Source organism: Gopherus flavomarginatus, chromosome 4, assembly GCF_025201925.1.
Source record: "Gopherus flavomarginatus isolate rGopFla2 chromosome 4, rGopFla2.mat.asm, whole genome shotgun sequence".
Lineage (NCBI taxonomy): Eukaryota > Metazoa > Chordata > Testudines > Testudinidae > Gopherus > Gopherus flavomarginatus.
In genome coordinates, this window is record NC_066620.1 from 122,191,289 (window position 1) to 122,204,077 (window position 12,789).

Here is a 12,789-nt window from a genome sequence, read left to right on the forward strand (position 1 = left end):
ACCTTTATACTTACAACATTGGAATAGAAGATTAGAGAGCCTGTAGGTATGTGTGGTCACTCTCAAAGCCCAGAGAGAACAAAGGAAAACCCAAAACTACAAACAAAGGCTTCCCTCCACCTAGATTTGAAAGTATCTTGTTTCCTGATTGGTCCTCTGGTCAGGTTTTTTTTTTTTTTGGTTCCCTGTTTGTTAACCCTTTACAGGTAAAAGAGACATTAACTCTTAACTATCTGTTTATGACACCATCATTGTAGATTTTTAAGAGCATGTTAGACAAAGACCTGTCAGGAATGGTTTAGCTAATACTTAGTCCTGCCATGAGTTCAGGGGACTGGACTAGATGACCTCTTGAGGTCCCTTCCTGTCCTATGATTCTATGTTCTTATTTCTCACCTTCACATACCTTCCTCCTGGGAATTGATGTCCCACTCCCATCTCCTAAGGACTTCAAGGGACCCAGGGCGTTTCTCTCCCTCATCAGCTTTTTTGAGGAGCAACCAGAATGGGCTGTTGCCATTTTCCCTCTGGCTCCCAAAGCAGAGAAGCAGGAGCACAGTGACCACTCCTGCTCTCACTGCCAGCAGGCTCTATATGGGTGGGACTTAAAGAACCTCAATAATCCTTAGCATGGAAGCTTGTAGCCACAATATTAGGCACTGGTCATGTTTGCTTGTTACCTAGAAATTATGCTAAGGATTATGGGGCTACCTCAAGTAAAGCCAAGTACAAGAAGGGGGTCTTTCTTTATTCTCATTTTCTATGACGACAGTGGAATTCTTACCCTCCTCATAAGATGATATGTTAGGACTGAGGGGGAGATGGAGACATCAGCTATAACTTAGCAATCCTCTGAATGATAATATGCTAGGAGTTGGCAACCAGCTCCACTTGAACACCTGTTGGAGATATCCCGAGAGGGCTCTCACTTTAATTAAAAAAAGGAGGAGAAATGGGGTTCTGAAGTTGTATGCACAGCTACAATATCCAAAACTATGTAAATTCATAAACTTTTGTTAAGAATACACTGAGGTTCACAAATGAATCTGTCCTCAAGCCCAAATCTCAGTTCAAGTGGATTTCACATTCAATGTGACCTTCATACAAATCTAATTTTAAGCTTCATTGGAGGACTTGTGAACACAGTTAAAATGAATTAACTAAAAGTGTTGAAGTTAAAGGATGTAAATTGAAGCTCATTAAACCCTTGTGTGTACCTTCTCAGTCAGAAGTATAGTGGCCTTAGTCCACTAGATTGTAATCTTCCTTGAAGAAGGAAGCTATAATGAACTAAGGCTGCTTTACTTCTGAATGGGAGTGTCCACACAGAAGTTTAATGTGCTTTAATTTCACAGCTTTAGTTAATTCAGCATTTTCTGGATGTCCCTGTGTAGACAAGCCCTTATTCAGTTAATTGGAGCAATCATTCTCTTCTTCATCTGTACTACACTCATCACCCTAAGTCTTACTGAGCTGAGAACTAGTTAACTAGCTTTACTTCGCTAAGGTATTGAATTAATGCCTCCTTAATATCTTTTTGTCCTTGCTCATTTTGGGCACAGAAATGTTACCCAACACTCTCTCCAACTTTTTAACTGAGCAGACTAAATTTGACTCCCCCACATTTTTTTTTCATTTGGTGCAGATTAAATATACTATCAGATGACTAGTGTTTTGGAAAATATCAGAAATGTGCCCCTCACATCTGTTTTTATTGTAGGTAAAGTGGGTAGCAATGCCTAGAACAGTATATAGTTAAGGAGTCTTAACACTTTCCATTATAAGCTCCTGTGTTCAATTTCTTATAAGTTTGCCACACTTTAACCACTCTGGATGAAATTTTCCATGCTTGCTCTCTGCCCCAGTCTAAATTTTCTTTTAAAGTTTCATCAAAAATGGTTAAGCAATTTCAAAGAATGAGGCTAGTGACAGAGGAAATTTTGTCAGTATTTTTAAAAACACATTCCAGCTGTTTTTCTCAACAGCTGTAGCATCTCCATGGTTTGGGAGTTGAAATTTGGCAGGAGGAAAATAAAATAAGTGCTTTTTTCTGTTCACATGGAAATCAGCCAGATTTGCCCAAACTATGGGAAATCACAATTTGTGCAAATGCAGCAGAACTAGTTTTGCTTTTGCTTCTTAATTTTCTGAATATATTGTGCACTGGATGAGTTAGGGATCTTGTCCTCCCCCACCCGCCCCCCAAAAAGGATGTGATCATATAATTGAAGACCATATCGTAATGCACATGCACAAAGGAGTTGAATTAAGGTTGTACAGTAAGCCTTAATGCCGGCTTTTCTTAACTTTTGATTGTTTGACTTTGCAACCTTAATGTTAGAGCTAATAGAAAATCTTTTGAAAAACATTTGCTGGAAACCAGACAGCCTGGTTTCTTTGCAGCTCATCCACCTGCCTCCCTGAGCTCTGCACCTTTCAGCAGTCAGGCTGGCAGGGAGCTTGACAAACAGAGCTCCCTGAGCTTCTAGGTTCCACAGCTCTGTTGCAGCCCACCTACCTCCCCAGCTACGCAGCACATTCCTTGGCAGAAGTGTTTAGATTTGGGGGCTCTAATATGAGTTTATTATAGACAGGGGTGAAAGTAGAAATAGGAACTTACCAGTACGTGGCTGGGTTGGGGCCGGCTCTGGCCTCTGGAAGGGGCAGGGCCTCAGGCAGAAGGGGCGGGGATTGGGGGATCAGAGCCAGCCCTGGCCTGCCCTGTACCGGTCAGTGCCCTCCCCCTCCCCCGCCAGGGTAGCAGCGGCAGCTGGGTCTCCAGCAGCAGTTTAACGGGCCCAAGGCTCGGCTGCTGCAATTGCCCCGGGCCCTTTGAACTGCTGCCAGAGCTGTTGGCTGCCACTGGGACTCTGGCAGCGGGGCTCCGGGGGCTATTTAAAGGGCCAGGCCATAGAGACAGTGGGAGCCCCGGGCCCTTTAAATAGCTCCCAGAGCCCCGCCGTTACTCCAGGGCTCTGGGGGCTATTTAAAGGGCCCAGGACTCCCATGCTTCTACCGCCCCAGCCCTTTAACTAGCCCCTGGAGTAGTGGCATTGGGGCTCAGGCGGCTGTTTAAAGGGCCTAAGGCAGTAGAGGCAGCAGGAGCCCGGCCCTTTAAATAGCCCCCAGAGCCCCACCGCCAGGGGTGAAAGTAACTTACAGGACTTACCGGTACTGCGGAGTCCTGAGGGGGGCATGGCCTCATCCAGAAGAGGCGTGGTCTCATCCAGAAGAGGCGTGGCCTCTCAAGATTTAAAGGCCCTGGGGAACGAGCTATGGCTGGGAGACCCAGAGCCTTTAAATCATCCATGGGCTCCCAGCTGCAGAGGTGACTGGGAGCGCCTGGGGCCCATGGGCAAATTAAAGGGCCCCTGGCTCTGGCCACCAGGGGGAGCTCTGAGCTTTGCGGGGCTGGGGCAGGTATTTAAAGGGCCCAGAGCTCCTGCCACTGAGGGAAGCCCGGAGCCCTTTAAATCCTGGCCTCAGCCCTGCCACCGGAGCCGAGGCTGAGATTTAAAGGGCTCTGGGCTGCCTGCAGTGGCGGGGAGCCCAGAGACCTTTAAATCCCGGCCCCAGCCCGGCCACTGGAGCCATGGCCGGGATTTAAAGGTCTCTGGGCTGCCCACAGCTGCGGGCAGCCCAGAGCCCTTTCAGTCCCCGCTGTGGAAGTTGATGCGGTCCAGCACAGCATACTGGCTCTTGCCAATATGCCGTACCGGACTGCACCGGCTTACTTTCACCTCTGCCCACTGCTGCTACCCCAGGGCTCCAGCAGCGGGGCTCTGGCAGAAATTTAAAGAGCCTGGGGCTCCAACTGCTGCTGGGAGCTCCAGGCACTTTAAACTGTCACCTGGGGAAGCTGGGCCACCCTGGTATGGTGCACCGGCTCTTGCCAGTACGCCGTACCAGGGAGAGAGTCAGAGAACAGAAAGAAGAAAAACGATGGTGTTGAATCTCACAGAGCTTAATAAAGTCTCTCTCTCTTTCTCTCTCTCTCAATCCCCAGTTGAAGTTAATCCAGTCTGGATAAAAACTTAAATAGTCATTGGAGCAGAGGAATTGGACCTTGATTCTCCTATGTGGGTGCCCAAACCCCCCAGGCTACGGACAGGGGTGGCTCCAGGCCCCAGCACGCCAAGCGAGTGCTTGGGGCGGCAAGCCGCTGGGGGTGCTCTGCCAGACCCTGCAGGGCGGCAGGCAGGCTGCCTTCGACGGCTTGCTTGCAGAGGGTCCACTGGTCCCACGGCTTTGGTGGACCTCCCGCAGGCGTGCCTGCGGAGGGTCCGCTGGTCCCGCGGCTTTGGTGGACCTCCCGCAGGCTTGCCTGCGGAGGGTCTGCCGAAGCTGCGGGACCAGCGGACCCTCCGCAGGAAAACGGTGGAAGGCAGCCTGCCTGCCATGCTTGGGGCGGCAAAATGCCTAGAGCCGTCCCTGGCTATGGAGTCAGTCTCTCTCTTTGGCCCAATGACTGTTTGTTTATTTATCAGAAGTGGAACAGATTCAACAAGAGAGATTGAGAGACACTTATACAAGACTATCCCATAACCCAGTGGTTAGGGCATGTGCCTTAGAAGTGGGAGATCTCTCTTTAAATCTTTTCTCCCTGTCAGATGTAAGGAGAATTGAACCTGGATCTTACACATCTCAGCTGAGTGCTCTCACCACTGGACTAAAAGCAATGAGGGAAGTCAGAGCACCAGCACCACCTCTTCCTTTGGTCTTTCTTGCAAAAAATGGCTTAGCTGTGTAAATCCAGGAGAGGTTCCTAGTTGTGGATCCCAAGCATCGTTAGGCACCTCTCTGCAGTTTGGATTTAGGTGCCTTACTCCCAGAGAGGGCAGAGTTTAGGACATAGCCATCTCATCGGCATCTTCTATTGGATAGCATAGGCAGGAAGCTGCCTAGCATGCTGGTCTTTGCGGAATTCATTCTTAAATGCCTAGCTCTCTCCATGCATTCTATATGGAGCCTGGGTACTTAACTCAAGCTTTGTGAAGTCTAGTCATTTTTCTAGGTGCTACGTGTCACACAATACCTAAGTCCCTTTTTAGATGCAGGGCTATATTATAATGCCTAGGCCCAAGTGGGCCAAATTAAAGTTGCACAGGCAACTTTAAACCTGGCATTTCCCAATTTTATATACAGAAGTGCTATATATAAATCCAGATGTGTGTCCCAGTAGCATAACTGCATTGCTATGCAAAGCCTCCATCTTGATTTTAGGACCTGCCTGGCCCTGGTCAGACTGAGACTGAGAGCTTTGTTAAGTGAATGATTTACGCACTCTAGGAAGAGAAGGATATTCATATTATTCTAGTCTGACTCCTGCTAGCGGTGAAAAAATGTGGGCCCTACCCATCCAGGCCTCCAGGTCTGTAGAAATTGAGGTATTGTATGTGATATGGCTTTGAGGCTCCCTTCTAAGTTGACCATGGAGAGATTCCAGAAAAAGCAATGAGTTTATTTTCATTTGTTTAATTTATGAAAATGTGACATTTAAATTTATTAGATCAAAAGGCCTCAGTGGAGTCAGGTGGACTGACTGCTGCAGACCTTCATTGTGATTGAGGAGTCAAAAGTGCCTCATCACCACAGGCCTGGAATGCGATCACTTTAATTTTGGCAACACCTGCCCTTCCCAGATAAATTTGTTGCCTGAAGTCATAGCTCTGACCATCTCCATATGAGGTATTGCTTAACTCTACAATCTGAGATTAGCATATTCTGAGGCTACTGTGATACCAACATGCAGGATAGGGCTCTCAGACAAATTAGAGCACTCCTTCAGCCTATAACTTGTAAAAAAAAATGTTTTATGCTTATACCAGCCTTCCAAATGCTTATCCACATTCCAGGCTACGTGCCCAGCTTCATCAAACTACTTTTAATCGCTCACGAAGAAGCCAATTTGTCTGCGCTCCCTGCATTTACCTTGCGGCCTATGGAAGCATACATACTTTTCATTTATGCTAAGGTCACTTTATATAACTCTGGTAATGCAAAAGGACCTTAAAATGGGCATAAATTACATTCATAACTACTTTTAAGGACCCTTTATGCAGCCTACCATGAGGGTGTACATGGGACTTAGTGTAAATGAGAATCAGGCCCTCTCTGCATAATTTGTGTCTTTATACTCAACATGTCTCTTTCAAGGTTCATTTTGGTCTCTGATGCCAAACCATGAAATAGGGAGATGCCATAGGGAAGTGGAGTGAAAGGGGCCTTTGTGAAGGATGATTTGTCTCCTATATACATGTATGACACCTTAAGTAGTCTTAATAGGTCATGTGCAGCCATTTCATTGATGGCCAAGAAGACACAGGAATGGTCATCACCCTGTTCTGCATAGTTCAGCCATTCTTTCTAGCATTTACAAGGAGTGTCATCAAACATAAAAAAGCTCATGCATCACAGAGGATGAACAACCAATAGGAAAGCTGTCAGTTGCAGAATTGTGCTGACTTTCTCTCAAAAGCTGGCAGCACAGCTCTGTGAAAAGTTGTGCACACTAATTGAATCTGCTGCTTTTTTACATGCAATCATCATGCAAGAGCATGCGGTCCTGTTACTGCTTCAACATCCTTACCCCTGCCAAAAGCAGTAAGGACAGAGAACACCACCTTACTTTTCCTTATTACATAACTGAGCATCCTAAAACAGACACTGAATCCCCAAAGCCTGCAAGAGTACATTCCTTCTGTGGTTTTCAAAGCCACGTAAGGGATTTGGACACCCCGGCCCAGATCCATCAAGAAACTTTAGCACCTAAACCCCAGACTTAGGCATCTAAGGGTACGTCTACACTACGGGATTATTCTGATTTTATATAAACCGGTTTTGTAAAACAGATTGTATAAAGTCGAGTGCACACGGCCACACTAAGCACATTAATTCGGCAGTGTGCGTCCATGGTCCGAGGCTAGCATCGATTTCCGGAGCATTGCACTGTGGGTAGCTATTCCGTAGCTATCTCATAGTTCCCACAGTCTCCCCCACCCCTTGGAATTCTGGGTTGAGATCCCAGTGCCTGATGGGGCAAAAATCATTGTCGCGGGTGGTTCTGGGTAAATGTCATCATTCCTTCCTTCCTCTGGGAAAGCAATGGCAGACAATCATTTCACACCCTTTTTCCCTGGATTGCCCTGGCAGACGCCATAGCACGGCAACCATGGAGCCCATTCAGCTTTTTTTTTACTGTCACCATATGTCTAGCTGATGCCGCTGACAGAGGCGATACTGCAGCGCAACACAGCAGCATTCACTTGCTTTTGCATGATAGCAGAGACAGTTATCAGTCTTTCTGTACCATCTGCTGCCATTGTAAATTGGCAATGAGATGACGGTTATCTGTTGTTCTGTACTGTCTGCTGCTATCATGGGTGCCCCTGGCTGAGGTCAGCTGGGGGCGCAAAGGCAAAACTGGGAATGACTCCCCGAGTCAATCCTTCCTTTATGGTGTCTAAAAATAGTCAGTCCTGCCTAGAATATGGGGCAAGTGTACTAGAGAACCGGTGTATCAGAGAGCACAGCTGCTCCATGTCAGATCCCGCAGAAATGACGAGCTGCATGCCATTCACGGGGGCTGCCCCTGCAACAACCCCACCCGTTGCTTCCCTCCTCCCCAACCTTCCTGGGCTACTGTGGCAGTGTCCCCCCCATTTGTGTCATGAAGTTATAAAGAATGCAGGAATAAGAAACAGTGACTTGTTAGTGAGATAAAGTGAGGAGGAGGCAGCCTCCCGCTGCTATGACAGTCCAGGCAGAACATTAAGCAGTGTGGAGGAGAGGAGCCCAGCATCCTGCTGCTATGACAGTCCAGGCAGGACATTAAGCGTTGTGGGGGAGAGGAGCCCAGCATCCCGCTGCTATGACAGTCCAGGCAGGACATTAAGCGGTGCGGGGGAGAGGAGCTCAGCATCCCGCTGCTATGATAGTCCAGGCAGTACAGAATCTTTTCTTTACACAGGAAAGGGAGGGGGCTGATGGAGCTCAGCCCTCAGTTGCTATGATGAGGACGGTTACCAGTTGTTCTGTACCATCTACTGGGAATGACCGGGAATCATTCCTATTTTTACCCAGGTGCCCTCAGCCAGCCTCACCTGAGGCCAGCAAGGAGCACTCACGGGCTGATAATAAGGACAGCTAGCAGTCCTTCTGCACCATCTGCCACCGGGGAGGGGAGAGGAGTGGATACCGCTCTTCACTGCCACAGCATCGCATCTACCAGCAGCATTCAGTAGACATAGGGTGACATTGAAAGAAGTCAAGAAACGATTTCTTTCCCTTTTCTTTCATGTGTGGGGGGGGAGGGAGTAAATTGTCGAGCTATACCCTGAACCACGCCGGGCAATGTGTTTGAACCTACAGGCACTGGGAGCTCAGCCAAGAATGTAAATATTTTTTGGAGACTGCTGTGGACTGTGGGATAGCTGGAGTCCTCAGTACCCCCTCCCTCCCTCCATGAACGTCCATTTGATTCTTTGGCTTTCCGTTACGCTTGTTACGCAGCACTGTGTAGCCTGGAGATTTTTTTCAAATGCTTTGGCATTTCGTCTTCTGTCATGGAGCTCTGATAGAACACATTTGTCTCCCCATAAAGCAATCAGATCCAGTATCTCCCGTACGGTCCATGCTGGAGCTCTTTTTGGATTTGGGACTGCATCGCCACCCGTGCTGATCAGAGCTCCACGCTGGGCAAACAGGAAATGAAATTCAAAAGTTCGCGGGGCTTTTCCTGTTTACCTGGCCACTGCATCCGAGTTCAGATTGCTGTCCAGAGCGGTCACAGTGGTGCACTGTGGGATACCGCCCGGAGGCCAATACCGTCGATTTGTGGCCACACTAACCCTAATCCGATATGATAATACTGATTTTAGCGCTACTCCTCTCGTTGGGGAGGAGTACAGAAACCGATTTAAAGAGCCCTTTATATCGATATAAAGGGCCTCGTAGTGTGGACGGGTACAGCGTTAAATCGGTTTAACGCTGCTAAAATCGGTTTAAACGTGTAGTGTAGACCAGGCCTAATCCCAGTTTTGGCTCCACTGCATTCTGCAAAACTCTTGCCAAACCCAATAGGCACCTAAACTCATTTGGCACCTAAGTTTTTAGGCTAAAAGTTCCATAGACACCCCTATGTTTCTGCCTCTAGGCACGTGCCCTGCTGCCTCCCTCTATGTGTCTGGATGTATATCTCCTCACTAAGCCTCAGAGTGATTCCCCCTCTGGAGGAAGATGGACAATAGTCTGCCTAAGTCCCATACAGGGCCCAACCTGGCAGCAGTGCTCAGTGGCTGCTTTCTGGATTGGGTCCCATTCAAAAGGTGGCTAGAGGAGTGGCCACCTTTAAAAACTTTTAACATAGACACTTGCTTGGGATGTGATAGACCTGGGTTCAATTCCCACATCTCAGAAGAGTGCTCTAACAGTGAACTATCGGATAATCCGATGTGGGGCATCCCTTCATCTCCCTTGTGGAAGCTTTTGCCCTAACTACTGGACTACAGATCCATTCTTTCACTTGTTCTCTCTCTCTCTCTCTCTCTGACCCAAATGACTGTTTCACTGTGGATAAATACTTAAATAGTTATTGGACCGAAGAGAGAGTGAGAATGACTCAGGGTTTAGGCGTCCACCAGGGAGTCTCCCTGCTCCAATCACTTTCATTATTTATCCACATCCACAGTGGAACAGCTTCAGCACAAGAGATTGGGACAGTCTGCTCTGGGGCCTTCTTGTAGCTCAGTGGTTAGAGAACTCTCCTTAGGATTTAAACAGCGGTCTCCCACCTCTGGCAGACGAAAGAGTTGAACCTGAAGCTTCCACATCCCAAGCAAGTGCTCTTGTCACTGGGCTAAAAGTTATAAGGTGGATGGCAGCAGCTGCATCATCACCACCACCTCTCCTCATTCCTGCAAGAGGCTCCTAAGCTGCCTGAGTCCAGAAGGTTCCTGTTCACTAAGCAGAGATAGACACTTCCCTGCAGCCCAAATTTAGGGGCTGTGTCCCAAAGAGGAGTAGGATTTAGCACACACCCGTCTTGACAGTTACTCCCATTGGTTAGCGTAGGTGGCTCCCCATCTAGCGTGTGGGCTTTTGTGGACTCATTCTAAGGCACTTCTCTTTCCCCATTCATTGTACAGGGAGCCTAGGTGCCTAACTGGGCTTTGTGGATCGTGATATTGTTCCTGTGATTTTTCTGGGCACCTAAAAGTTGAATCCCATCCTCAGTTCCCATTTATTACAGTATAAACTGAGTATCCCAATCCTTCAGGTGGCTTTGAAATGTCCCAGCCTCTACCTCTTCTTGTTACACTAGTGAGTAGTAATAAAAATTGTTTGCTTGTTGTTATTGAAATTTTATTTGCTAACATTTTTACTTATGAGGAAATGATGAAATTAAGGAACATTTGCAACAAACATTTGGTTCAATGAAATACACACACCATCATGATTTTAGAAAGAAATATTTAAACAAGAAAATCACGTCATTTGTGCTTCTTCTTAGCACCTCTGGTAAAATAAAATTTGCTAAAAAAATAATTATGAGTAGAGCAGAGCAGGAACATTCTGTATATGCATGCAAAAGTGACAAGTCATCCACTTGGCATAACTGTATGAAAATTGAGGTGAGGAGAGAAAATGTCTCTTTGTTTTCCATGAAACACCACCAACTTAGTCCTTTATGGGGGTGGGCATTTTTACATGCAGTTCTTTATGAGCTGGGAAACTGTGATTCCAAACTCTTATGCAAAAATGTGAGTCAGCAGCTGACTATCTACAGGCATCAAGTCTCTTTGCTAAAGGCAGGATGTGCAGCTATCTGTGTTTTAAACAGCTATTCTTCTGATGTTATGTTCTTATTGCAGACATGTACCCTTGCTAATCCATCTTTCTGGTTGAAGTAACATCCAAAAATAAAAAACAGCTTGGAAGGCAATGTGTGAGCCATTTTCTGTTAAGAATAGAAAGTGCTGCTGTCAAAATAGTTTCCCACATTGGGATCCAGGAGCAGCATGCTTATTCAGTGGGCCAAAAACAAATCCTGCAAATGAGATTAAGGTGGATGAATAGTTCGTTATGGTGCACATACACAATCCAACAATTTTCACAAGCATAAACAGACTCATTTGTTAGAAAAAATGGTCCATATTTCTGTTGTATGTGTAATCAAATAGGAAAATTTAAGAAATATTGCTGTTATATATGAGAAACTGGCATCTGTGATTCAGAGCTGAAATCCATTACTGTATCTTGCAAATACTTGCCCTTTATCATTTTGAAGGAATAGTTAGATTTGTGGCATATATAACAGAGATGACTATGTCACTATTATGTATTTCTAGTAATTCACAAAGAGAAACCTGAAAAACAAGAGAAGATTGAACGGAAAGAACAACCAAAAGGTAGGTGTCCAGTCCTTGAGATTGGTATTCATTCTGACTCCTCTTTGGTCCAAAATAGCCTCATCTGTTGATGTTCAGGGCATGCTGCAAAGTCCATTTATTTTCATGGAAGGAGGAAGTATAATGAAGGATGACTGTATGGAGAGTGGAGATTTTAAAGGACTTTTGGATATATCAAATATCTGTATGGTTTTATTGAACATAAAGGCTAAGATCTTCTTCTTAGTGTATGTGCAACGTCTCTCAGGTGGCACATGACCATGACTCATCACAGAATTTGGTCCTCTGGTTGGATCATTAGCTTCCCCAGCCCAGACTGGGTACTGATGGGGAGTGCAACATGAATGCTGATGGATTGATAGATGCTTTATGTTGTTTTTTAAACTTATAGAATATAGCAGCAGGAATATACTACTGACCATCTGACCAGGATGGTGATAGTGACTGTGAAATGTCAGGAAGATTAGAGAGGCTATAAAAATAAAAAAATGAATAATAATGGGGGATTTCAACTGTCCCCACATTGGTTGGGTACATGTCACCTCAGGACGGGATGTAGAGATAAAGTTTCTTGACCCCTTAAATGACTGTTTCTTGAAGCAGCTTGTCCTGGAACCCACAAGGGGAGAGGCAGTTCTTAATTTAGTCCTAAGTGGAGCACAGGATCTGGTCCAGGAGGTGAATGTAGTTGAACCACTTGATAATAGTGACCATAATATGATTAAATTTAACATCCCTGTGGTGGGGAAAACACCACCACACCCCACCACATTAGTATTTGCTTTCAGAACTATGCAGAAATGAGGAGTTTAGTGAAACAGAAATTAAAAGGTACAGTGCCAAAAGTGAAATCCCTTCGAGCTACATGGAAACTTCTAAAATACACCATAATAGAAGCTCAACTTAAATGTATACCCCAAACTAAAACACATAGTAAGAGAACCAAAAAGTGCCATTGTGGCTACACAACAAAGTAAAAGAAGCAGTGAGAGGCAAAAAGGCATCCTTTAAACAGTGGAAGTTAAACCTATTGAGGAAAATAGAAAGTAGCACAAACTTTGGCAAATGAAGTGTAAAAATATAATTAGGAAGGCCAAAAAAGAATTTGAAGAACAGCTAGCCAAAGACTCAAAAAAGTAATAAGACAAAAAAAATTTAAGTACAGCAGATGCAGAAAGCCTGCTAAACAACCAGTGGGGCCACTGGATGATTGAGGTGCTAAAGGAGCACTCAGGAACGATAAAGCCGTCATGGAGAAACTATGTGAATTATTTGCATTGGTCTTCATGGCTGAGGATGTGAGGGAGATTCCCAAACCTGAGCCATTCTTTTTAGGTGGCAAATCTGAGGAACTGTCCTAGACTGAGGTATCATTAGAGGA

At 45.8% G+C, this 12,789-nt stretch overlaps 1 protein-coding gene across 2 annotated transcripts in view; it reads left to right on the forward strand.

Moving 5' to 3' along the window:
* The window catches only part of TRDN (triadin), a 118,848-nt gene that overhangs the window by 90,154 nt on the left and 15,905 nt on the right, over positions 1 to 12,789 (forward strand). For both annotated transcript variants that reach the window (XM_050949840.1, XM_050949841.1), the window contains one exon: positions 11,349 to 11,408. In XM_050949840.1, coding sequence (XP_050805797.1) covers positions 11,349 to 11,408 — 60 coding nt within the window. The remainder of the gene's footprint in view (positions 1 to 11,348; positions 11,409 to 12,789) is intronic.